Below are 27874 nucleotides of genomic sequence, written 5' to 3'. Positions count from 1 at the left end.
TCATGGATGAAAAAATTGGAAATTCGACACTTTCTGACCTCTGATATTTTCAGAAGAATATTAAATTTATTACTTATTTCACTCTTCCACGTATACGAAAATTTTTCATACCGATTTCATTTTTCTCCAGGGAATCCTTTACGATTGAAAATTATGGCTCTATTACTAATCCCAGATTCAAGTTACTTGTACGTTATTTATTAAGTTACCTGGATTAATTTTCAATAAAATTGTCTGATATAATTTGTGTGACACGCAGACAATTCTAGGAAATATTTCTCGAGGCAGTTTTAATTGGCCTCATTCGGTTATCCGGCTCAATAAATCAGAAAAATTATTTCCGAGAAGTCAGCGTTAAATCCGGTGCGTTGAGTACTCGTGGGCGTTGCGATTCTGCGGACCCTCTGATTATTGCGGAACGCTTCGCTGGATCAATTTTGAGCAACGGTATGTTCACTGGGATTTTCGGTAATAATTGCAACGAAATCGAATACTCTACAATGGTTCAATTATTTGTATTTTAAAGGTGATCTAAGTTTCGTTTGCTTTCTGACAGAAGTGTTGAGTAACTGTAAGTTGAAGTTGTTTTAAAATAAAAACAAATTAATAAATTGAAGAGAAACAGAGGAAGATGAATAATTTGCCGATAGAATAGAAAAGACGATCAATTTCTACTTTACTGACCATCTGGTAACTTTTTACCATCAGAGTTTAATTCACCGGAATTTATATGATGACGACATCTATGTTGGAAAGAAACTGTTCAAGAGTTCGATAGTGACTCTATCTGTGCTAATAACCTAAAAGCTTGTCAAAAGCACAGCCGAGATATTGAATAGACCTAATAGAATATTAAAAAATTGCTCCCAATTTGCTTCCTCGGAATCTAAAATTGTTCCCATCGCACCGTTTATATTTAATGAGATATTCGCAAAAGAAAAAGCGAAAGTTTGTTGTTTGCAAAATAGATAGTAAATGGCATAGTTGCTAGTGTAATTAAGACTTTAAAAAAATTGTCTATAATATGTATATGTATAAGAATATATATTTCGTCTGTGTTAGAACTATCAGAAATGTATTATAAATTTAGTACCCTTTAGACTTTAAATATGGCAAGTCAAGTGAAGTTCATAGAATATCGATTTTATCGAGTCGCGATGGGTCCGAGGAAATTTCGGCCCACCACTTATCAAGTCTGCGTTACTATTGTAGAAGCGAGGCATTTACCGCAAAATGCGAACCCTTTGGTCGTGGTCAAAGTTGGTAATCGGAAAAGAAAGACGGTGGTCCGTGAGAAAACCGATACACCGTTTTATAATGAGGTAAAATAACAAATTTTCACTTTCAAAAGGTTAACCGTGTCGATCACACGATTTTTAATGAATTTCAGTATTTTGTATTCGATTTGTTTTGCGACATGGAGGAACTGTTGGGTACGAAAATCATAATAGCTGTGTACATAAAGCATTATCTACGCTTGAAATTCCATGGAAGCGCAAGTTTCGAAATAGCCCTCGTGTGGGAGCAACCAGGTGCTTAAACTTTATTGAAAATAAATGCAAAACTTATTTTGACAAATATTCCACCACATTAATTTACCGATCATAATTCGAAAGTGGCGTGTGTTAACGGGCCTGGGAATTATTTCCCGCAGCATTATAATATTGGTGCTTTGTTTGGACAGATCGCCAATATTATCACAAGTGGGCGATGTTGACGAACCCAAAGGACCTTGGTTCCGGGCCGAAAGGTTACGTTAAATGTAATATCGCAATTAATGTAAAAGGGGAGAAAATGAAGGGGCACCCGGAGACAGAGGGTGAGGACGACATCGAGGGGTAATTTAAGAACTTCAATTAACAAGTTGAATAAATATTTTCTATCATATACTCTATAAATTTCACTATGGAAACTATGTTATTGTAACGATCAAGTCATTTTACTCTAGTGAGCAAAATTACATAAGCTACATATCTTCACGTTATATATCATATGCACAATATATAATATCTTATATTATAATATTTTATATTATATGTTGTGCACAATATATGAATACATACTGTGTTCTGTGAACGTCCAAGAAGAGACACAGAAAAGTCGCCACAAATTATGATTAAATATTATTTTTATGATATCGGATTAATTGTTCAATTTCTCTGAGTTTATATCGTACATAAAGAATCATAGGTTGGAGAATTTTTAATTAATAGTTAATTTTTTATACATAAGGATAAATGTAATTGGAAGAAATTGTGGCGCTATCTACGGCGAAACGCCCAAGCTACTAGCATATTAGTATCATACTCTTGTTGAGAGATAGCGCTGCCATATCTTTTATGCGCCCTATATAAAAATATCAAAACCTCGTGTGAAAGAACTACAAATAATTCAAAAATTTCTTCTTATTTATAACATTAACATTCAAAATAAGCTGTACTGTATATATTTGATTACCCCTGTAATATACAGATCCATGGGCTTGAGTAAAGCCTAGGGTCCTTAATGAATACATAGAATATCAAAAACGAGATATGTATAAGGTTAGTTGTAACGTGGTATATGTAGTCCCAGCAATAAGAGTCAATTGAACAAAATCGTAGCCAATTTGAACATATTATTTATCGAACAATTGATTATTGCAAGATAAATAGTAATAATTGCTGAAATCTCACTGTGGAGGTTGGCATCGAAAACCATGTGTTTTATGTATGTGGTTCTTAAGTTTTCCAACACTCGCGTTTCAGCTTACTCTACGATTAATAAAGGAATTCAGCTACTTACATACCTCGCTCCATCCTTGGAAATGTATTACTCCAATTTGTTTTAGGTGAAAAGCACTAATGTACACTGTCCCACTGTATGTTTGCTGTCGGTTGCCCGAACTTTCAAAACTACGGATCCTGTCGCGCATGCCATCTACGTTACATATTTCCCGCCAATTTTTAAATGACGCGAAAGTTCATGGAATGTCTTGCAGATATTATCAATTCAATAATAGTATGTAATAAAGCATAAATAATTGTTACAAGTTATGGCCAATAGACTCAGCTGTTTATTGGTTATCCAAAGAGATGTTGAACTTTAAGTTTTTAACAATCAATACTTGTTTAACTGATGACAGACATGATCGTCAAGCTAAGAAATTAGACTTTAATGATAATAGATTGTATTTATTAGTCTCACTATTTATTGAATGTCTGCTGTATCAAGATTATACAATAATTATTGTTCCTTCTCGCGTTTCTTTATTAATGTTAACTGTTTAATGAAACAGGTGCTTAAAAGAGATAATTTTGCCATCTGGCAAGACCGAAATGGTACTAATTTGCTAGTAGCTTGGGCGTTTAGTCGTAGATGGCGCCACCAATCTCTCTATCCATTACAAAAAATTAAAACACAATTAAGAAAGCAACAATCGACATGTATTAACACACGATATCAATTCAGGAGTATTTAATGAACAATCTGACACTGTTAGAAAACATATTTACTCGCTATTTATGTAGTTTTTCTATATTCTTCCTCATATGAATACAAATGTCAAACATGTTGACTGTCCATTATTCATTGCCATTAAAATTCATTGTCATCAATTCATATAACTTTCCATTACATTTTGTATATCATATTGTTTTAGTTGTTACCATGTATTCTGTATCGTTTTCGCTGATATAATCAATATATTATACCGACAATGCATAAAAAATCAATGATCGCTACCCTCAATCTTCTCTGTGGTGCACAAACTCTCCGCGTTATCCAAAATTTTTCACTTGTATCCTCGTAATTTCGTCGTGTAACAGTTCATCTACATACATATTACGTTCTACCGTGCCCGGTGACTGAAAATGTTTCAGCATCCATTTTAATGTTACTCCATGCCCCCGGTCGCGTGTAGCGAAATTGATTCGAGATTGCTCCACCGAATCCCCGAATATTAGCTAGTTGACGAAATAATTGGAATCGGACAATTGCAGGAACCTCTTGCTGCCCGTGGGAGGCGAATCGTTGCCCTTCAGACAACACGCGCGATACATTTTCACGATTTATCGAGCTGATGGGCTGCCCGATATGAGCAGCATGTGCTATAAAAGCGATTTCGAAAATATTAACCCGTACGTGCAAATATCTTTCGCTGGAATGAAGGTACGTTCACCCTAAAATTAACCCTCAACTGGTCGGGTGAAAACCTTGTTATTTTTATTCCACAAATCGTACAATTCACAAATCTTATTGCTTCTTACACAACTAGTTGTTTTGCATTCTCGTGTAAGGAGATATTGAAATAAGGCAGCACCTCCTCAAGTAATTATACATATGTGGAATAAGAATAGAATATTTTAAAAAGATTCATACAATTCCTCGGAGCTAGTTTACCAGTTAAGGGTTAAACAGTGAGTATATTCACGTGTCAATATTCTTGTTATGCAGATGTTCTCTTCATACAATTCTTACCTTAATTTCTTATGTTAATCTCAAATTTTCATACGTTTCTGTGATTATAGCCTAGAAACTATTTAATGTTCAGAATTACGTGAAAGTTCTTCATAGTTTTGGTATGTCACGATAACAGCAGGATGCGTTTAATTAAATTGCAATATTATTAATACTATTGTTTAGCCTTCGGGTGTTTACGTATTACGGTCTACGGGGATCGTAGTGGAAATCGTTCCTGTTATTGACGCAATCGAACCCGTGGGTACACGTGTAAGCAATTAGTAATTATTAATCGTGTAATAATAATTTATAGGGAACGACGAGCGAGGCGTGGCAGACATATGGGCCAAGGTTTAACGAGAAAATTACCTTCAAGGAAATGTTCCCGTCCCTCTGTCAACGCATGAGGATCGCCATAAAGCATCGTCTCAATAGCTATCAGACGTGCGTGGTGGCTTCTCACATTCTCGATTTGAGCAAGATATCACATTCCGGCGAATACGGTAAGTTTCAGGCATTATTGAAATGTAAAACGTGTGATTCTTTATTCATAGTAATTCAAGTAGAATATTTTTTTAACACATATTTTACGTTTGAAAAAAAAAAATGAGAATACTTGCTCTCTCAAATTCCCCCAAAAAAATCAAACAACGCTTTCGTTCTAAATACAATTCTCCGTTTTCGTTCACAATGAATGACCTTTCGAATTTTATCGCGAATTTTTCGAAAACATTTTCCCCGCACAATAGAGAGAACACATTGAAAACCGGTGAACTCGATTAAAGTACTACCGAATCAAAGAGTTGGAAATGAATTAAAAGAGAGGATTGTCGTATAAACGAAACTGAAACAGTCGGCTGCAAACGATACGTTAAATAACACAGCCTGTTTGACCCGTTCTTTTTGTATTTTAAACACCTGACGGCCGAATAATTCTGCTATGTTCCGCGAAACTAAAGTGTAACACACCAAACCGATGTAATCGAGCCGTCATTTGTGTTCTTTCTCCTTTTCGTTTTCTGTTCCTCGTTCGCCTTGGGTCTGTTCCCGTTCATTTTTCGCTTTTATAACGATCTTATAACACGAAGTATAAAAACATTATTCGCGCTAGCCGATCAAATATTGTCAAAATGGCCGATAATTTCGTTCGGAACGAAACGAGTTTCGGTGCTTGTTGTTTTTTAGTCCGTCGAGATACAGGCTGTAGATGCGGATATTGAGATTTAAATGGGTTTAAATTTACAAATAGAGAGAAAAAAGTCAGTTTCCATGGAGGAATAAAGAACAGTAAATTACTTTTAACATAACTGGCTTGAAATTTACCGATTTTTAAATATTTAATTAGAGGAGTATTACGTTACGAGCGGTCTTGACTACGAGACACGAGGAAAGATAAACGTTCTAGCTCGACCGTAGGTGTTCGCTTTTCTCCTAGAGAAATATAAAGTATCCGTGATGTATTGCCTTGTCACCTTTATAAGGTTTCCTGCCGACTTTCGGGCCATCGTTCCTTCACTTTTACGGCTCAAGCAGTACAGAAAGGAACAGCTGTTTCGGCAAGTGCTTGACAGCGCTTCCTCTCTATCGTGGACGAGTTCTTCTCTCCCTAAAAACGGAAATGGAAGATCCAGAAACGTCGTCTCGAATCGGCGCTGAAACAGAACCCACGGCACCCATCATCGAGGTAAGCTTGATCAGTTTTCTTTTCCTATCTATTGTCCGTTCACTATTTTTCTTTGACCTCTCATCTCATTCCTTGACCTATCGTCTTATTTTAGGGCCAATCACACCACAGATGTATCATAGATTCGAACGCTCTTTGAACTTACTCTGTGTCCTACATTTCATCCGTACGAATGCTGTTTCTTCTTTTGCATTAACACTCTCACTTCCACATCACTCAAATATGGGTGACATATAATGACAAAAATCTGGATTATGTCAATACACTTACAAAATTTTTGCGTAATATTAATATCCCCGTGTACTTTAAAACTAGACTATCAGCCTCTGTTAACTAGACGCATATATTTTCGACGATTTATGACTTGAAAATCAAAATAAAGTGTGTTTGACTACGTACTGCCTTTTTCACTGTTGCAGTTAACGTGTTAAAGGAGCACTTCGTCAGACAAAAATTACGAACTCCATTCTTGGAATTTTTTTTTGATCAACCGAATACATGAAAATTAATTGTATTATATCCAGTTTAATAATATTATATTAATTTTTCCTTTTTAAAGAATCGTCCATGAAGAACGGAGTTTTCCTCGGAAAAGTGACCAACCCTATTTTCAGAATTCTTGTTTAACAACCCAATGCATGAAAAATTAATTATAAATCCAATATATCCACTTCAATATTACTATATTAATTTTTCCTTTTCAAAGAAACGTCCATGTAGAACGGAGTTTTCCTCGGAAAAGTGACCAACGCCATTTTCAGAATTCTTGTTTAACAACCCAATGCATGAAAAATTAATTATAAATCCAATATATCCACTTCAATATTACTATATTAATTTTTCCTTCTCAAAGAATCGTCTATGGAGAACTGAGCAATACTGCCTGGTCGCGGTGCTGTACGACGTGAGCATGATCGATCGCCGAAAATTTTGGACGAAGTCAATAAGCTTCGAGGTTAGCCTGGGGAACGCAGGCAACAGACAGTTCCCGTACAGCCAATGTTTCGAGGACAATAATAACGACGGTATCGTATCCATGCGAGTGCCTCCGCTACAATACTTCTTTTCCGGAAGTGGTCGGAGTACATCGAGGAATTTCGATCGCCACTCGTTCCCAGAATCCACTCGGATCGCTCTCGACCCGATTCGCTTGTTAATGCGTTCCGCGGGTTTGAGTTTGCGTTCTGGTGCCCGCGGTCGGTCACCTCCCTCCCTCTCCGCCGAACCCGTAAAATGTGATTAATCCTCTACAGGAAACCGGATGCCAGAACGGAGACCGGATTTCGAGAGCGGTACCGTGCCACGACTGACTGGATCGCTGGATGGCAAATATAATTATCTGCCTCTTGGTTCACGAAAACCGTGCATGTACGTCAAGTCCTGGTGGCCGAACCTCGAGTGGAGGATGCTGAACAGCAATAGGCTGGGTCGCATCGCTGACTTCCTAGTATGCTTCACATTTCTTACTTCTGGTCAATGGATCTTGTTTGTTTAGCGTACACCTCTTGTCGAAGCATCACAAAGATGTATATACATCGATTTTTCTTTTATTACGAGGCTTTGATTTGTAAGTGTTAAGTATAAATAATTTGAGTAAAAGAATTTTCTTTCGAACGGTGCACCCTTATCTTGCTGAACCTTTTGTTCTGATATTATACACTGCTCAAAAGTACTAACAGTAAAAGTAATACACAGCTAAAGTACTAACACTTTTGTGTCGGTTGACGTAGTAGTACGTCTCTCTTAAGTAAGAACTAGAATAGTAAATCATAGGGAAAAACTTTGAGGTCCAAGCCGATTTACGTGTGTGCCTTCCATTCCTCGGAATTATACGAGCGTAGATTTGCTCGTGTTACATACGAATGATTGAAATTTCAGCTTACCCGATACCAGCAACTCAAACACAGTACCTCGCTTAAAATCTCCACGAAAGTGATCCTTAATTGAAACTCCAGGATCAAAAATTTCGCAATTCGCGAAAAATTTAATGCCCTGACTTCGAGATGTAAATTCGCCGTCGATTCACTTGTAACTCCAGGGCCTACGGAGCTTGTCGTTCTCACGAAAGAAATATTTCATAGATCCACGAGCGGAGTTCCCACAGGCGGCGTCGCGAATTGGGAACTTTGTTTGCAAACTGGAGCACCGATTCTCGAGGATGATTTTAATTCCCCCCGTGACAGGAACGAAAGTTGGAGGAACTGGAGGGCCTGGTGGCGCTGGAGGATCCCCAGGCTTATAAACTCTACAACGAAACGATCCGCAGCTTGAAGGAGTATTGCTTTCGTTATTTGCATACGTTGGACGCGGGCCTATACGACGACCGTGGCGGCACCACGAGGCTCGATCGTCATCGCGTGAATCTCTGCCGTAAAGAGATCGAGAACCTGCTGCGGAGGATCAAGATCAACGGGGAGCTGCCGAGCAATCGGTACACGAGGATCGCGATGGTGCACGCGTACCAGTACCTGAGAAACGTGAAGAAGTTACGGGCAGATGTGAGTCGGCTTTTATGCTCGTTCCTCACGCGAACCGACCGTTTTTCCAGGGGAAATAAAAAGCAAATCGTGGTTGGGGGAACGGAACAAGCATAGTGGCGAACGAAACGTTCGAATCATCGAGAATCGATTCCGATATATTCACGGTATCTGAATGGTCGTTGCGTGATGGACGCTATTACGGACGCATTGTTCTACATTCGTATCGAGAAAGAAACTTTTTCTGGGAAATGTGAAGGCGATCGTAACACTTAACCGATCGTTATTGTGCCAATATAAGTACGCGAGTGAAATGGTTATTGGCCGCTCTTATGTTCGCGTAAATTCACTATTTCTATTGTTTTCTTCTTTTCATTGTTTTTAACTTACCCTACATTCAGGACTGCAGTCGTTATTTGTCAATTCCAGATCTACGTAAATTCAAAAGTTACATAATTCCGTAATGTTTGTATTCTCCAATTGTTGGATATCTTTTCCCTTGTCGGGCTGTCGTTTTCAAAAATAGCATACTCTTTTCAATTATTAATTTATAGCTTTATTAAGGGGCACCTTAAATATCTGGCTTATTTTTGATTTTCAGAAAAATGATTTTAACAAATGCTCAAAATGATGTCCATCAACTTCGACGCATTTGTGCACTAATCCCTCTACCGTAGTTATTTTATTATTTAAATCTACTATCACACATTTGTGGATTTTTCGTATTTAAGGTCACACTATTATGTCATTGGATTGGTCTTGATCTCAACTATTATGCCACGCTGATAAATATATGTAGTCCTATTTTAAAAAAAATCGATGACCTTGAAATTTCGAAAAATATGACCTTGAGAAAATTTGTTGCTAATCATAGGATTTGCTCCTTTTAACCGAATAATACTTCCCCTTCACATTTTTTTGTATCTTCAAAAACAAGTGAGCTATTGAATGTATATTCATAACAGGTTAACTGCCACAGTGAAAAGGGCCATACGTAGCCAGACATACTTTATTTCGTTTTTTAAGCCATAAATCGTCAAAATTACATGCGTTTCGTTGATAGAGGCTGTTGATTTTTGAAATCATACTGTGATATTAATTTTCCGCCAAAATTTTGTAATGGTATTTTTAATAATTCAGCTTCTTTGCAATGTACGTGACACCCATATTTGGGTGACTCGGCAGTCAAAGTCTTAAATACGATTATTTATGGCTTAGTCTTTTGAATTCTCTGCATGCTAATAAATTTTCAAAATCCATCTAAGCGTACGTGTTCCTGATAACAATAAGTAGAAACAGAATGCAACGAACAGACACGCTAGATAAGTCCTTATTTGCCCTACTAGGGTTAATAGACGTATCTGCAAAAAACCTTGTTTTAAGAAAAAATCAATTTAGTGCTTTTAATCATGCCAACCATATATGTTAAATGTTTTTATAATAACAGTTTCAGATGAATGTTCAAAGTCGATTTTCTCGAAAACAAAGTCTCAAACGAAAAAATGTTACTCTATATTTTTGACTTATTTTTTCACGTAGTATCACCTCATGCTCGCTTGTACATAACTTTCGGAGGCACCTCGTATTAAATTGTCCGAAAAGAATAATGGAACTTCATCGAGTCACCGGCAGTAGACCCCCAATCCCCGATCTACCGTCCTAGTAGATTAATCACACAACTCGAATGACTCTTCATTGAAGATCCGAGAAAATTTCCTCTCGGGGAAATGTTTAAAGAACGTGTTTTTCGGGCTGGACAAAGTTAATTTAAATCCCCGCTGTTCTTCGTCCCGTCAAACTGGTCTGTCTCGAAAGGACAGAGGAAGAGCTCTCGAAGCCCGTGCAAACTTTCCGTTTCGTTTTTCCGGTTGGTCTCGGAAGAAAGTGATTTATGGGACGGAAACGTGGCACGAAGTCATAAAAGTTTCTACCTTTTCCACCGCGAAGATTTCCAGCGTGAATTCCCAGAAATTGTGTGTCTGCGTGTCTCAGACCACGCTGCGCTTTCTAGCGGGTGGAAATTGCAGATTCGTTAAATATTTGACCTAGAGAATTTTTGCATACCGTCGGTGTCTCGATAGATGTTCCATCATGGCGAAACAGAGAGAGAGAGAAAGACGTGCGCGTGCTCATTACGAATTTACCAGCCGCAGCACAGTCTTCCGGACGTTTTCATTTGGATGATAGCTGGATCGAGACGTGTCGCCTGCTCGCGACTTCCGGCCGAGGAGTTAATTTACTCGGAGGATCCGATCCAGAGAGGGCGTATGTGCGGCCGGAAGGTGGATATCTTGATGAGGAATCCACGGGACCACGAGGACGACGAGGTCGATTACGCCGCCTCCAAGATCGAGATTTTCCTTTGGCTTGGAAATATGGAGTATATCGGCGCTTGCTGGTCCGCCATTCCACCGGGATACGAAGTGGAGCACGAGACCAGCGTCGACACGTTCCCGAAATACGTGCAGTACACACGGTCCACGGTATATAACAAATTCCTTTTTTGATGTTTCGGGGCAAGGTCGTGTTCCGCTGGCACGGTTTTAATTAACGACCGAATCGACGGGATAGGGAACGGAAACTGAGCTGGCTTTCTTTTTTGTTCGAGAGAGTTTCTTCTCCCCCTGGCGAATCGAGTTCATTATCGATTAATTTAAGGGGTTAGGCTACCTTGGAGGCCCCAGAATCATATGTAAGTTCCAGGAGTTTTTTTAACTCTTTTTTAACACCAATAGACTTAATCAGTTATTTCAAAATTATGACACTGATATATATATATATAAAAGTGTAATGGTATAATAAAGGCTATAAAATTGTGTTAACATATTTTTGGAAAACGCTTCTACTTGAAAAACATTTTTTAAGAACCTGTTTTCGGAATCTTCTTAACACGAGTTTGTAACGCTTATTGTATCATTCATCTTTTATTGAAAACATTGTTTTTGTAAAATGTACGATTTAATTTAGTAAAAACGAAGTTGTTCTTCGTATGACCTCTACGCGCCCACATAGAAAACAGATACATCACAAAGCATACGGGACTTCTACTGCAAGCCGAGGAGGGGGATCTTTCAAAATCTGTAAAAATGGAAGAGCACCAGCAACGTCATTTTGTTAACAAAAAATTCTTACAATTCTTTTTTATATTCTGAAAGACATGCAGGATAAAGCCCTTAAAATAGTTCTTTCGATTATTTCATAATTTCATTAAAAAAATTCTGACACATATGATTTTTGGGTCTCCAAGGGTGACCTAATCACTTAATGTGTCTCTGAGGTGATAAACTCTGTGGCGGACTATCATTACGTACAAGATTTATTAACGATCCAATTACTGTGAAATTGAGGGCTGTTAACGAATAGACGTGTCAAGTGTCCATGGTGATACGTGAGGGAGAGAAATTACAGAAATCGCAATGGCGGTCGTAACGTTAATGTAGAATGTAATTTAAACATTTCTGGAACTGCAAAGAAGTCCCCAAGCGAACACGCCTTTTTAAATGCAATTGAATGGGCGGTTTCAATCGTCAAAGCGGTTTCCTGCCTGTTCCAATTAATCACACCTGTCGTTTAGAGGGTTCCCACTGCTTTCGCAGTCGAAAAAATATCCTTGAAGACTAATGTTGATCGTTGTGATTTTTCTATTACTACCGCCAATCTGAGGAACCATTTCTCCTTTTCAATTATGCAGAATCTAGACATTACCATTTATAAGGTGAACACCTAAACAGTCTTAAATTATTTTCATACCCAAATTATTTAAAAATTACGAAAGAACTATTTTCTAACATTTTTGTGTATATTACATGACATATAAATGATTCACAGGAACATTTTAATATTTGGAAACTGACTAATACCATTCTTAATTCGTTAGTATTGGATAATTTTTTTCCTTTTATCACAGTTATATATAATAATTCCCATTATAATGTTGTTATACACAACAAAATTCAATTTTCCTTACCATTGATCAATAAACTTTTTTGAAGTATTTAAAAGAAATTACAGTTTAGTGAGTTTCTATTGTACTTGTAACAATGCTCAACACTTGAATTCCATCAAATGAAAGAGACAAACTACTAATAATTGAGCAGAGATATCCGTGGGCTATTTATAATTCCAGAAATGTTAACCTCTGTAGAAACCGTACCAGTCATTGCAATCTGGGAATATCCCCGAAGAAAATAATGTCAGCCACATCGTGTCATCGTATTTTGCATTTCAGGTATTCCAATTACGCGCTCACATATTCCAAGGTCGCTTTGATCCCGGGATGGATGCATCGGGCTTATTGGATCCACTCGTACGCGTTGCATTTCATGGTTACACAGCCACCACCAGAGTAAGTTTCGTAGCTCGATAATTCACCGCCGATCTCTGACAAGTGCATAGGAACTTGTGTTATTATTACGAGCGAGTCTTCCTTTGTGGAAGAGACTCTCTAGCTGGTAAATGTATCCTCATTATATTTGACGGTTGTGCTGATAACTTTCGGTTTTTATCTAGCTCCTCGTATGAATTCGAGTCAAAGGGGACGTAAAATGTAAGTGTGATACGAAAAAATGTGTCAGACCAAACTTGCATGGTATCGAGGACCATATAATTTCATGTAAATAGTTTTTTGATAGATGGACGCGTAGAGGTTATATGAAGGTCAACTTGTTTTTTTTTTAATGGAAAGATATGTTGTTTTATGTACCACCTAGTATTTAAAGGATTATGTCTTTCTATTTAAAGAAACGAAGCTGACCTTCATATGACTTCTACGCGTCCACCAATAAAAAACTATTTAAATGAAATTATGTGCTCTTCGATACCCTTTTTTTGTATCTCCAGTAACAGCCAAGATATTCAGGTTGTTCTTATAATTCGAGATTAGTGGAGAACTCATAACAAGGCGATCGATTAGTGACGCTTTGGAACCAATAGGAGCTTATACACAGCGAAACTATAGTTACAAATCTGCTAACAAGATTCCCTCAGGTTTAGAGGTTCCAGAGGGCATTGTTACAAACCGTCAAATCGATATAAACCCCTAGGTTCCTAAGTGTACATACACTTACTTCAGGGATTTATACTTAACGGTTACTCACTCAGTGTTATCTAAGAGGATTTAGAAGCAACGAACATTTCTCAGGTTATCGAGCAGACTCTGGATCCTTTCTGGGACCAAACTTTGATCCTACCGCCGCGAACGGTACACGGTACGAAAGAGAACATCAAGAACCATCCCCCGAAGGTGACGATGGAAGTCTTCGATCAGGACATATGCGTGAGTTAATGAAATTAATGCCTGGTAACGCGACCTCGTTTAATTACACGACTGCCTTGCGTCGACGCAGTTTCACGTAGCACGTAATTGTATATATATATGGTTGGCTTGTAAAGCTCAAGGAAATCGGGATTCGCAGGGCATCAAGGAGTTCTGCGGAAGATTCACGGCCGTTCCATTAGTTAAACTCGCGGCGGAAACTTACTCGCCCCCTGATTTCCCTCCGAAACTCGAGTGGTACACATTTAAATCGCAAAGGGATTGCACCGGCTCCGTGCTCGCTGCATTCGAGCTCATAGAGGTGAACAAGGCAACACTGATCGATATTCACGCCGCCACGAGCCCTACCCGAGACCCCACGGATTTCTCTCCTACCTTTTACAAATTAATTTTCAACTGTGTAGTTTTCCTTCTCAGTATAACATAGATACTGCAATGTACCGGCTGTTTCAGAGTTGTCTGGGAAATGAATATATTAGAAAGAGGTGACCACTTTTCTTGTAGCTGAAGGAAAGGAGGCAGGGTATTATTTTGATGGGTCCGAAGACAAGATTAAGGGGTCATTTTACTTTAACAGCTGAAAAGGTTGAACTATGTTCGAAGATTTCTTACTCGGTAAATACAATATGTAATCAAATGTATCTTGTTCGTATTTATTGAACTACTCATAAATAATATGTAAGAATTACAAAAATAATTTTATTATATTTTTAATTTTTTCTTTGCATGAATATGGCATCCCCAAAAAGAGCTCCATGGCGTAGGTATACGTGTCGCTATCGCAGAAACTATAGTAATGTTTCTATGTTTAATTTATCATACTTTATACATAAAAAAATCACCAAAAAAAGTAATTTTTTACATTTCCTTCGTTTTTTAGTTGGTCCTGCGCCATTTTGTTATTTTTTAAGAGAAATTATTTATTGAGGTTCCGGCGATAGCGACATTCATACTAACTAAAAATCTTATTTAATTTTTGTGTTTCAGACACTTTCATGCTAACAAAAAACTTAAAACAAAATATTATGAAATTATTTATTTTTTTTATATTATCTATAAGTAGTTGTATAAATACTAAAAATATGTATTTCATTACATATTGTATTTACCGAGGAAAAATTCTCTGAAGATAGTTTTAACTTTTTCGGCCGTCAAAGTAGATTCACTCCTCAAAGTTCTTCTAACAATATTTCGATCTTTATGGACTAAAACCTTCATTTTTTTTTATTATACACTTGCATAATATAAAACAGTACTCAATAACCAATGGCAACTTGATTGAACAAGTGGAATTTAAGTAAATTGTACTTTCAAGGTACAGAAATTTCTGGTTAGATTGCAAAATAATAAAGGACACAGGCCAGATTTACAGTAGAAATGGGATTTTGTGCGAAGATTTTAAAGGAACGTTTGACGTTACTGTGTGTTTTTAATGTCAGTAGAGTCTTTCGAAGAAAATAGGCTGAAGTTTGTCGAGACGTAACGTTTGAAACAGTCTGTACGAGACATCCATTTCCATCCGTGTCCCAAAGTTAAACGATTTCGTCAGTTCGCGGAATACAGATGTTCCCTGTCCAAATATCCGCGCGTCACTTAGGTAGGAGAAGATGAAACAACGGACAAGCCGATAAGCGGTTCGAGACAGGACATTACATACAACATACCGGATGACATCAGGCCGAAAATGGCGAGCTACAGGCTCGAAGTTATATTTTGGGGGGTCCGTGACATGAAGAAGATGAATTACGTGCCGGTGCTTAAGCCACGGATTATCATCGAGTGCGCTGGGGTCGATGTGAAATCGGAGGTGATGGAGAACGCGAAGAAGTTCGGCAACTTCGAGGAACCACATATTGTCGTTGACTTGGTAACGATACTCTAAAACATTTCATATGTGCTCCAAGAGAACATGTTTACAAGTCGAAAATATACAGGGTGAGTCAGTAGAACCTACTATTTAAAATAACTCCTTGCCTACTGGTTGTATCGGGAAACGTTTCAATGAATAATTCATTAAAATGTTTGCTAATATAACTAATAGGTAATGAGTTATTTTAGATAGTAGTTTTTATTGACTCATCCTGTATAATTTTTCAGAAATATGAAGCGAAAGTTTCATTTCGTACGTGCCCCAGAAAAATGTCTACAAGTCGAAAGCATAGAATTTTTCAGGGACATAAAAAGAAGTTGCATCTTTACGTAGTATTTCATATATTGAACAGAAGTAACAGTAGATGTATCTTCTTTGAAGTATTGGATTTCGATATATGATTTTTTTTTTATGGTGGATCTACAGATTACAAGATATTGCCAATCATTCACTTTGCACATTCTTACAACAAAGTAATAGAGAAATGAATGAATAAATTGTAAAGCCTTTAGTTTTTTTAAATTCTATAATATTATCTAAAATAATGATACGTATTGCTCTTGGATATGAAAGCGATTGAAAGTTTCGATGCAATGTATGAATTTTATCAAAGGATATGCCGGAGCTCGATGTCTACTACCCTTCCGTCACTATAAAAGCTTTTGACTCGCGTGGATTCGGTTGCTTCAAGTATGCCGGGATCTGCATCATACCGAGCGTTAAGATTTTCCTGGAGCAATTAATAACGGAAGAGGATTACAACGCACAGATACACGATACGAAATTGAAGCCGCTTTGGACGAAGAAGCAATTCACCATTTGTAAGTTTTTACTCGCGAATATTATTCGTTATACAGTGTGGACTACCTAAATGAAATCATGTAAGTATCTCTGTTACCCATCATTGTATGAAAAAACTATTCAGGATGAAGTTAGGCTATTCTCTTCTATATACAGTAATGGTAGAAAACAATTATATGAAGGTCACTTATGTGTATGATATTTCTTTAAATGGAATTCTATTTTTTTTAGAACCTTACAGAGCATAAACAATAAAACATTCAATGACCTGAATAACCATACCGTTCCAAACATTGAATCTCTAGATATGATTCCCAATAACAATTATGTTTATGTTTGCCTACGAATGTATAAACCGATGTGGAACATATTGCATGTATAAGAAATTTCAATTTCCTTCAGCTGAAAATATCTCGAGATATTATATTCACCCGCTATATAGAATTTATCATAACATAAAGAAATAAATCAATACTTTCAATCGAATCTCCGTCGAAATTCAATAAAAACAACACAACTGAATCAGAACCAGGAGAGAAATAACGAATGAATTGAAATCTCTCGGATAGACGAGAGAATCCATCGCTGTTTGTATCTGCTTGACAAAAAAAAAAAACGAAAGCAAAGACTCACAGTATGATGTAAAAGAAGCGATCAGTGCTTTCATGCGCCACGTATTTAAATTTCCATAGAAACAACGCAAATACAATGGAATGACGAGCAAACACCGACAGCGTAAACATAATAACAATTTAATTCCGTTGATGTTTGCACGATGATTCGCACACGAGCTTCGTATATTTGCACGTACGAAACGTGTTCTCCCCCATCGCGACTAGTTATTAAATATTTCAGCCGGGTCGTTGAGCGCCAAGAGTTGCACATTGATTCGAAACTTTCCCCTCCCGGAAGTTAATAACTCTATGGAAAATCCCGTCCCAGTCTGCACGCAACAGAAAACTTTGTTAATTAAAGTTCACCGGGAACATTTATCCACTTTTGAGGCCCGGTATAAACGTTTTTCGCCACTGCGGGAGTGTCTGGAAACATTAAGTAATCCAGCTGAAGAGTGAGAATAAACTACTACCGATCGATTACTCTGTAGACGTTTCAGAAAATCGGATTATACATAAAATATACATGGTTAAATATACAAAAGTGAATAAAAGATTCGCCTAGATATCCAACACATTCCGTTTATTTCTTGTTTGAATAATTTACAGGGAACTTCGCGAAATAAATTCAGAAAAATCAGAAATTTCGATGTTTTGTGTCGCAAGTAACCCTGATATAACACGACATTCCCACAATATTGTTCCTTACCCGAAAAAATCCAGTCTGCAAAAGAGAAAAACAATATTTCATACTAACCAATTAATTTGTCACCTACCCTCCCAGAATCCTTCCCAATTCGATAAATAAAATCCACACACCGAAAACGAATCCTCAAAAAAAAAAAAAAAAAAAAATACAGTGATCCCTCGATGACTGCGTCACGAGTAAGGGCGTTATTCCCACCACTGGAGTGTCCCCCTCTGAAATAAATCAAAACACAGTAAACAGAAGCTAAGCAGAGGCTCCGTTTTGGATAAAAAACAAATTTACGAGGGGCTGAAAACCCTTTCGTCTTACAATGAATGCTTCAAAGCGGACCCGAGCATGTCGCACTGATCGAGAAATTACTGTATTTCCATTCCCTCCGTCACGAATCACCATATTTCATCTATCAAGTGCCGCTGCCGATCGATTACGATCCATCGAGGGACGAGAACAAGGGTCTGATCTCGTACAAGAAGATGGCCAGGAAGGACTCTTCCTCGTGGATCCGTAAGATCCTGCGCTCGGTAAAGAGGATGTTCGCGAGTCTGCTGGGAGGTGAAAAAACCAGAAAGAGGAGAATGATGGAACGCAGGAAGATGGAGGACGAGTCGCTCGATTGGTGGAGTAAATATTTCGCTTCCCTCGAGGTAGGCGAGCATCGACGGGAAGGGGATCGGTCTCGCGAGTAATCCGATATATGTAAATTGCCGAACGGATACTCGAGTGCTAACGCGAGTGAGGGATTTTCCAGGCGGAGAGAAGCAGAGAGCTGGGGAGTTCGGTTCCCGATACTCGCAGACTCGCCGCGACGTTCAGGGTAGGTACTTGTCTACACAATTTAGAACATTATCGACAAGCTCAGCTGTCTTATTGAACGTAAAAAAAAATAAAGATATACGACGGGGAATTGGAGATGCAGCCGCAGTTCGCAGGGTTTCAGGATCGTCTTCGAACGTTCGAGTTGTGGAAGGGAAGGAGGGCCGCGGATCCGGATTATGACAGCGATCATTACGTCGGGAAGTTCAAGGTCTGGATTAAACGTTTATGTTCTCACGGTTATTTTGTAGTGCCACTTGTAGTAAAACAATATGCTGCCACGAAAAAATATGCTTAGAACTCGACTGGGACTTAGAAATATTTACTACTTCTTTGAGGTCCTCTGGGACGTAATACAATTTGTGCTAGCATTCAGAGACCCTATATTTAAATATACGAATAAAAGAAAACAAAAAATCATATTTCAACAGTTTTTAAATTTCTGGAGCAAAAATTGCGGTAGATAATATAATTCAAGCCTTAAAAGGTTAAATTTGTTTTTTTTTTCGCACTAAACGCCAATGGAGGTCCTTAGTGACAGCTGATGCTCAGGATTAACTCGTTGAGTGCTGATTTAACTTGAAGAAATTTTCCACACGGATCCGATTTAATTTTTTTTCAAAATTTCAAACGTGAATCAATATATTTTTACAAAAAATATATTTATTTTCATAAAATGAGTCCCATGGTATTGAGGATAATTTCAGGCCATTGTAATATATTACATGGTGCTAAAAAATAGAAAAAAGTTCAAGAAATAAGAAAAACCGGTTAATGTAGTAATAGTCCTGAACGGGTATTTGTATGAAGCACTCAGGCAAATGCAACAGCGCTTGGCTTTTTTGCATCTGCAGGCAGTCTTGCGTCCTAATTTTTGCGCTTGTGACACATGAGACCTTTGAGCGTGCAAGCTTAAATTTGCTAAATATTGTTTGAAATCGACTAACGAGTTAGACTCGTAATTCTGCACTTTAGCACAAAAAATATATGAGGAGTCTGATTCGCTAAATGTACCCAAGTGGTTAACAGTTGAGTGTAACATACGACGTGTACTTGGACATTTTTATTCCTGTCAACATTTATCTTTTGTAGTAGAATATGACAGAAAATAATGGAAATATTACGTTGGAACATCTCATAACAATTATAAATTTGTTTCTTATAAGAAGTAATAGTAAAACTAAAATGAAACGCAACGTTTAAAATTAACGTAAAATTTGTTAGTTGAGAGTAGCAGTATAAAGTGTATTAAGTCCATCGGAAAGTTCCGTTTTCTTTACTAACCGTTTTAACGACAGAATGGCCAATGTTTATGCTGTGATGACTTCAAGGCCTTAAAGACTTTACGTTACTTGCAGGCTGCGGTCTTTCATTCACTAATAAACTTCCCTCTATTCTGTTCCCCGCGTAAACAGAAAAACTATTTAAGAAAACGTGTCACAAAGAGTTAAAAATACTCGATGCCTCTCCGTCACCTTTAAATAACACGTTAAAAGTCCGCTTAATAAGCCGTCATTAACGAACTTGGAGTGTCGCCAAGAAATGAGTGTCTGCTTTCCGGCGGACAATTAAACGACAATTTCGCGACTCAAAGACTGCATTCCGTTGGACTACTTTCATCAACGGAAATAGAATCGTTTCGTGCCTTGGCGTTCGCGGAATAATTCACTTTATTTATCGCAATATGACACGAAGTCCCACGAGTATCTTCGTTCCTCGAGTTTACTTCGTTGATCGGCATTTTCCTTGAAAATGCCAGTTGTATCAACGAGTAAACTTTATCTCTATCACTCAGATTACAGCTAGAAACTATTAAAGGAATAGTAATACTAAAAACCCTTAATAGTTATTAAAACAACTCTCAGATTTACAATAATACCGAAGAATACATACATCACAAAAAATTTGGAAAATAGAATTTCCTAATACTCAACGCAATAGTTAAAATTTAGAAGACACGTCGACCTTTTTCTCACGGTTTAACCACACCGATAATTATTGTTGAAGCCACATTCATTTTTTATTGAATCTATTGGTCGAACAATAATAATAATAATAATAAAGACCCTCAATTTTAACGACAATTCTCAGATTTAATAATACTGAAGAATATATATCATAAAAAAATTGGGAAGTCGAATTTAATTGTGAATCAACGCAATAGTTAAAATTTAAAAGATCACGGCGACCTGTATCCCACAATTTCAGCCAAACGATGATTATTGTTTAAGGTACTATTCAGTGAAAAACAGTGGATTAATCAGAGGTACACTTAATAGAAAATTCAACTTGCAGGGACGTATTTCCGTGTATCGTTGGCCTCATCCAAGGAACCTCCCCTGCAAGACAAGGAACGGCAGAAGCGCGCTTCACGGCATTTGCAATGATTATCCGTCTCCAGAGCCAGTCAAGCTTCTGGTTAGACTATACGTAGTGAAGGGTGAGTACCACGTAAGGCACGTCTTCATCGACACGCGGGACAAACTGACGGGAACGAATCGATCCCCTCCGCAGGCATCAATTTACAGCCTAACGATCCCCTAAGCGGCAAGTCCGACCCGTATCTCTGCGTCAGACTTGGAAAAACGTTTATCAACGACAAGAAGAATTATATAGCTAACCAGCTGAACCCGACATTCGGACGGTAGGCAGGACGTTTTAACGTCCGATCACAATTATTTATCTTCTCGCCTTAGGATATTATACAGGGTGTTCATACGAATGTGGGACACATTCACAGGATGGATTCCACATAATTTCCTAAAGATTCAGATGGCACTATCGCATATTCGTACACAAATGCAACCGTTGATATATGCGTGAATCATTAGAAAATTTTAATATTAAACATACTAGATGAAATGACCGATTTTGCCGTTCTAATTCCTGCCCTTTTGATGGTTTCGTTAGATGTGGTGTTAATTACCTTCAGACACAAATATCACGAAATTAAATGGTCGAAAATCGTATGGTTAAAAGAATACAAAAAAAAAACTATATAAGATTTCACTTAAAAAATATCCACGACCTTGGAATATCCTGAGAAAATGACCTTGAGAAAAATTTTGTTCACCGTTACATATGGTCCTTGGGATTGAGAAAGTTTGTCCTAGAAAGTCTTTTCATACAACAAATAAGGCAGATCTTTAGGTGATCCTATTTAGGGGGTGCCCCTGTATAATTATTCTTTTTCAACAAATCAGAAAGGGCTCGAATGAAATTGTTTTTGATCAGGTCACGTTTTTCGTCCCAAATTCGAATTCACAAATCCACCCTATATCAGACATCGGTTCCTCAATCCAACATTTTCAGGCTGTTCGAAATAGAAGCCACCCTACCAAACGATTATCTACTGACCATCCAAGTGTGGGATTACGACGCGATGTCTACCGACGATCTCATAGGCGAGACGAAGATCGATCTGGAGAATCGGTTCTACACCAGACACCGTGCCACGTGCGGTATATCGGAAACGTACCACACGGACGGTTACAATATGTGGCGGGATCGGGAGAAACCGTCATGGATCCTTGATCATCTCTGCAAGAAGAATAATCTTCCGTTACCGGAGTACAGGGTGGACCACGTGAGAATCGGACGGAAACGATTCCCCTTCGTCGTCGATGGACAGCAGACGGACGAGACCGGTCCGGTTCGACGATTAATCTATCGTTGGAAAAAAGGAAAAGAGATATTTTATTTGATCGGTGATCGATGGTTCTCTTATATACAGACAGGGAAGAATGCATGGCGTTGAACGTGCTCCATCAGTGGCATGATTTTCCGGTTTGCGGTTTCGCCCTGGTACCCGAACACGTTGAAAGACGACCCCTATTTAATGCCGCGAAGCCCGGTTTGGAGCAGGTTATAGAGAAAAAAAAGAATGATTCTTGTTTATTCGGTGAATGCGAAACAGGGGAATCCGGGGTGGTGGAATAGAGGCTTTGTTGCCTTTGAGGGTGTTGCGAATGGATTTGATTGGCTAGCGAGCGAACCCAAGGGAAATATCATTTCGCGGGCTGGCCTTTTCGTTGAGTATTCTTTTGTCGAATTCGATGAAGGTTTGGGAAGTAACATGTGCGTTTGCCGTGTTACGAGTTTATTATTATATATGACGTAATGAAGTGTCAGGAATGAAGAAGAGAAGTAGATACACTCCCCTTTATAATTATTAAGGCACTTATCGAATGTGCGGTAAATGTTACAAGGATTTGGAAAATCGTCGAAAGTCTGAAATAAATATTGTTTAGGGAATATTAAAGCTCAGTGGACAACGATTTTCAGTACAATGAGGTAATAAACGTGGCCTGAAATGTATCATTTTTGCAGAACTTCATATTTTCTTCGTACAGACCAGGTGTTCTAATACTTACGAGCGGTAGTGTATATTGCTTCTACAGATATACACTACCGGCCAAAAATTATGGGACCAGGTCTGATAATTAAAGATAAAGACAAATTTTATCCTACAAACATTTGATAAAAATAACGTGCTGAAACGCAATGGGAATGATTTGTATATGTACTGATTCCATAACATTTATTACATCGAATCAGAATAATGAGTTCTTCTTTCATCATGAACTCTGGTCACATATTTTAGATCGGTAGTGCATTTTCTATTATATCTGGTATTCTTATAACTGAAGTACGAAGATGAATACAGAGCCACTCAGTATTAGTTACGGGAATATCGAATTCGAATCAAATGTATTTAAATTATTCCATTATTTTATCTTATTTTGAGATATTAAATCAATCCTCTATCCACTGTACCATTAAAAATGGAGGAATATCATTTACGAATGTCTTTCAGACGAGTTCATATGAAATACAAATCGTTAAAGTTCATGAAGCAAGGAGGATCGATTTATTAGTGAAATATTACCCCTAGAACGCAAATGTAGGAAGCTTTTTCTATTCAACCCTGTGAACATAGAATGATCGTTCTAAAGACGATGATATCCGAGTGTCTGAATCGATATTTTTCCAGGGAAAATTGGACCTTTGGATCGACATGTTTCAATTCGAGGAGATACCACCGAAACCGGCGGTAGACATCAGCCCTCCTGTACCGCGGGAATATGAGATTCGCGTGATCGTTTGGAATACCGAGGATGTGCCTCTCGTCGATAGCCAATTTCTTACCGGGGAGAAGTGCTCCGACATATACGTGAAAGGGTACGCTCGGAAACGACGTTCGCAGAACAAAATGGTACCGTGTTAAATCGTCCCCGCTGCAACAGGAGGAATTCACTTTACGACTTCGTAATAAAAGCTGGCGACAGAGGATTGCTCGTTAGCTCGATACTACTCGGTTTATATTTCCCGGGAAAGAAATAATCACAAAAGAAGTTCATGTACATAGAATGACAGTGTTTAACTTCATAGTAGAAACAGGGATGATTGGTCTAGCTTCGAACTATCTATTCTTTGAAACTGTTGAGAAAGAAAATCCAAAGAGGGCTGCATGTATAATTAGTATTTTCACATTTTGATTTTGTATCATATTGAAAAACATCATGGTTATTACATGGGGTGCAACGAAAGTGTTGTAGGTCCCTGAAATGGGTCACTAGTGAGGTGATTTGGAACAAGTTTTTCCTTAGAAAAAATGTTATCTCCTTAACAAAGCCTCGGTGAACATTTTCGCTAAGGAAAAAGTTGTTTCAAACCACCCAAGGAATCATCCCTTTCAAGTACTTACACCTATGTTGGGACACCCTGTACATCACGGTCATTGAAATCGACAAGGTATATTTTATCTATATAATTACCAACATCATTTCTTGTGTACTACTTGCACACTTCAATCAACCACCTGTATAGAGGCACCCCCATTCTCACAGTTTCAAGCTCTCAAATTGAAGTTAGAAAGAAACAATATTACAATAAACACAGAACAAAATCTTCATAATTATATGAATACTCCGAATACCGGTTTCATGAATACTCCGAACGCATGAATCTCCACAACCTGTTGCATGGAAATAAAAATGGGATCCGTATAATAGTTATATTTTCCCCATACGAAAATAACAGTTAATAATCAAAGGTAATAATTTCTTCCGATGATCGACTCGATTACAGCTGGATCGTTTACGACGATCACCAAAAGACCGATATCCACTACAATTCCCTGACCGGCGAAGGCAACTTCAACTGGAGATTCATATTTCGCGTCACGTACTCGAAGGGCGAGAGGGTGATGTTCGTACGCAGAAAGGTGTCGGCCCTTGCCAGAAGCGAAACCGAGGAGAAACTACCGTGCAAATTGCAGCTGCAAGTTTGGGACAGTGATCATTTCTCTCCGGACGATTTCCTCGGTAATCGCTCTTGAAAGCCACCCGAAACGTAGAGTCAATTACGGAATCGCCGTAGAATGTAAACTGGGATCGTTGACTGATCGATTGTTCCCCAGGAGCACTGGCTATAGATCTATCAAGAATGCCACGTGGCAGTCCGAATTCGAAAAATTGCACGCTTCATCTACTCGATCAAAAATTGCCGACCATGGATCTGTTCAAGGTGACGAGGATCAGAGCTTGGTGGCCGTTTCAACGGAGTGTTGAAACTGGAAGCTACGTTCAGGCGGTTTGTTTCGTTGATAATCAAATTTTTTTATCGCGTTAATAAATGTGCCGATAAATCATGCACCATTTTATCTGACCGAAGAAACATATCGAATCCACACACGCTGATTTTAATGTCATTTATATACAGTGACTCAACGATTCGTACACATGCTTTCGACATAACAATTAAGTGTGAAGATCTTTATGCAATTCCTCTTTATATATCCTCCTTACCGTTACTTTTATCATCCTTTTTTGTGACGTATATTTCTGAGTTTTAAAATAAAATTCGAAGTTTGGTACGCAATTTGGTCACAAGAATGTGACAGTCTTTTCTGTACAAATGTGTGAGTCACTGTAGGATATAATATATGGAAAAACGTATTTTTGTATATCAACAATTGTCCACACTGAAGGTGTGAAAACAGTCCTTAATATTGCGGGTTGAAAGCAGTTTTTTTAATGTTTGGGGAACTAGGGGGTTTAGCAGAAAACTTTCTTTTTTTTAACTGTGCATTTGTTAATGGTGAGTTCGATTACATAAAAATCATTTCCTTGAATAATCCATTAAAAATTTGAATTTGTTGTTAACACGTTAAGTACCGAGCTGACTTTGAATTTTCTGTTTACGTTACACGATGCGGCCAACGATGCGATAGATGTTTTACAAATGTTAGGAAATTGTGCAAGAAATATTATGAAGAGACTACAAATCGATTTGGGATTAAAAATGCTAGAAATATTACTGCCATTTTAATTTTGAAAAACAAGGTATTATTTTCTGTTTCATAAAGATTCATCGTCTGTGACCGTATCGGTAATCGGTGACCGAATGCGGTATTTAACGTCTTAATATTTACGCTTTATGGAAATAGACGTCGTATTCTAGAAGTAAGGATAAAACAGTTTGAAATTCTAACGTCCTGTCACGTTTCACGAGAATAATTCTGCCCTCCTCGGAATTATTTATTTCGAGTATTTGTATGCTCGGAAATATTGCGAAATATTGATCACTCTTTTCGGAAGAGGCACTCGTGAAATATTGACACAGACTCACGTGGAGTAATGTATCGATTCAGGGGAAAGTCGAACTGGAAATGTCAATATTCCAAGCGGGGGAAGCCGACGAGCAGCCTGCAGGCAAAGGAAGAGACCCGCCTCAGGAACTTCCTCCCCCAAAGTACGATGAAACTTAATTAAAAACTATGACACATAACTTCGTGAAACGAGAAAAATCTGTGCGAAAAAGTGTATGGTCAGAAAAAAAAAATGAAATTCTTAAACTTCTTTAAGGGACCCACATAATCATTATTATCATTATAGTAAATGTACATCTTTCTCCTTTTGCGCGGATTTTCCTCTTTTCATAGAACTTAGATTATGTAAAGAGTAGAAGAGATTATTATAAATAAAAGTAGGAAATATAAAGAAACAGATGTAATATGCAGAAGTATTTTCATGGAAAGTAACACATTTTCCTTCAAACTGTTACCATTACCACAATTTTCTGAAAACTCTAAGTTTTGAATTCGGATCATTCATATGAACTAAATCATGCCCACTGTTTAAGGCGGTTCCAAAAATTCAATTCTACACCACTGCACGTAGACCCCATATTTGTAACAATTTTTAATTTTTCCTTCTATTTTCCTACTATACAAACATGCACTTTCATACCTCAACAACAATTAATCCAGTCGGCCTAACAGTTATCTCTCAATCACTCAAAAGATTGACAACTTTTTAGTGCCGAAAAACGTTCATATCCCCCTAAAAATTTAGAATACTAATTATTAACACATCGTCGCGACGGATAATTGAATTTCCCGTCAAGGTAACTAAATGATCCACTAATCTGGAAATGTAGACGGTTTAATCGACACGGGACAGCGTTCAACAGTTACTAGTTTCCGTATTTTACTTAGGTGATTAGGTTATTGATTCCCGATGCAATTAAACCGAAACTCCTGACCGCCATTACGCCAGCCATTACATAATTAAAATTTACAGTCGGTAACCGCGAGGCGAGATCCGTATTGGTAGTCGTCGTTCGGAAACACGGTTGACGATCGTTTTTCACGAGTCGGGGGGCGAGACAGCCAATCGCGACGAGTAAATCCTATTTCCTGTAATTTACAGCCGACCGGATACCTCGTTCTCTTGGTTCCGGAACCCGTGGAAGGCGTTTCGCTACGTGGTCTGCCGTTATTACAAATGGCGGATTCTCTGCTGCTTCCTGATCCTGCTGTTCATCTTATTGCTCGCCTGCGGGATCTACGCTTTCCCTGGTTACCTGGTCAAACGGATTATCGGGGCTTAAACCATCGGTCGCGAGCAACGAAAGCTACGAGTTCGACGTTCGTCAGGTCGCGAAAATCGAGGGAAATCGGTGGATTTGGTACGTTGGTCGTCTAATCAAGAATTGGGTCGTATCGATGGATGGATTATCGATTCACGAGCACTTGCGTCCAATAACCGCACTATTTGGCCATCGTTAATTGTAGGATAACACAATGGAGTCATCTGGCCGATATGGCCGTTCTAATGATTAACGGTTCGAGTTATTATAAATTTCAATCAACAGTTCGTAGAGCCTTGCTGTGCTTCCTGCAGCAT

At 38.1% G+C, this 27874-nt stretch overlaps 1 protein-coding gene across 1 annotated transcript; it reads left to right on the top strand.

The window, feature by feature from the left end:
* The first annotated feature begins 1109 nt into the window (after positions 1 to 1109).
* Positions 1110 to 27578, top strand: LOC107191059 (otoferlin-like). The gene is made up of 27 exons (XM_015580006.1): positions 1110 to 1322; positions 1391 to 1532; positions 1685 to 1838; positions 3981 to 4149; positions 4754 to 4943; positions 5922 to 6124; positions 6978 to 7149; positions 7378 to 7571; positions 8308 to 8622; positions 10749 to 11084; positions 12830 to 12946; positions 13742 to 13876; positions 14016 to 14186; positions 15474 to 15743; positions 16360 to 16567; positions 18279 to 18514; positions 18619 to 18684; positions 18760 to 18894; positions 20979 to 21123; positions 21198 to 21327; positions 21996 to 22330; positions 22417 to 22547; positions 23677 to 23864; positions 24774 to 25009; positions 25105 to 25277; positions 26338 to 26438; positions 27398 to 27578. The coding sequence occupies exons 1-27, from the start codon at positions 1110 to 1112 to the stop codon at positions 27576 to 27578; spliced, it is 5046 nt and encodes a 1681-aa protein (XP_015435492.1).
* The last annotated feature ends 296 nt before the right edge of the window (positions 27579 to 27874 follow it).

Source organism: Dufourea novaeangliae, unplaced genomic scaffold (assembly GCF_001272555.1).
Source record: "Dufourea novaeangliae isolate 0120121106 unplaced genomic scaffold, ASM127255v1 scaffold221, whole genome shotgun sequence".
Taxonomy (NCBI): domain Eukaryota; kingdom Metazoa; phylum Arthropoda; class Insecta; order Hymenoptera; family Halictidae; genus Dufourea; species Dufourea novaeangliae.
Note: the sequence above shows the minus strand (reverse complement) of the source record. Positions and strands in the feature narration are given on the sequence as shown.

What these genes read in the sequence shown, in the direction of transcription:
- LOC107191059 (XM_015580006.1), top strand. Translation starts at nt 1,110, where the DNA reads ATGGCAAGTCAAGTGAAGTTCATAGAATATCGATTTTATCGAGTCGCG. An exon ending in ATCACATTCCGGCGAATACG is followed by an intron (nt 4,944 to 5,921) that starts GTAAGTTTCAGG and finishes CACCTTTATAAG; the next exon opens with GTTTCCTGCCGACTTTCGGG. An exon ending in CGAGGACAATAATAACGACG is followed by an intron (nt 7,150 to 7,377) that starts GTATCGTATCCA and finishes AATCCTCTACAG; the next exon opens with GAAACCGGATGCCAGAACGG.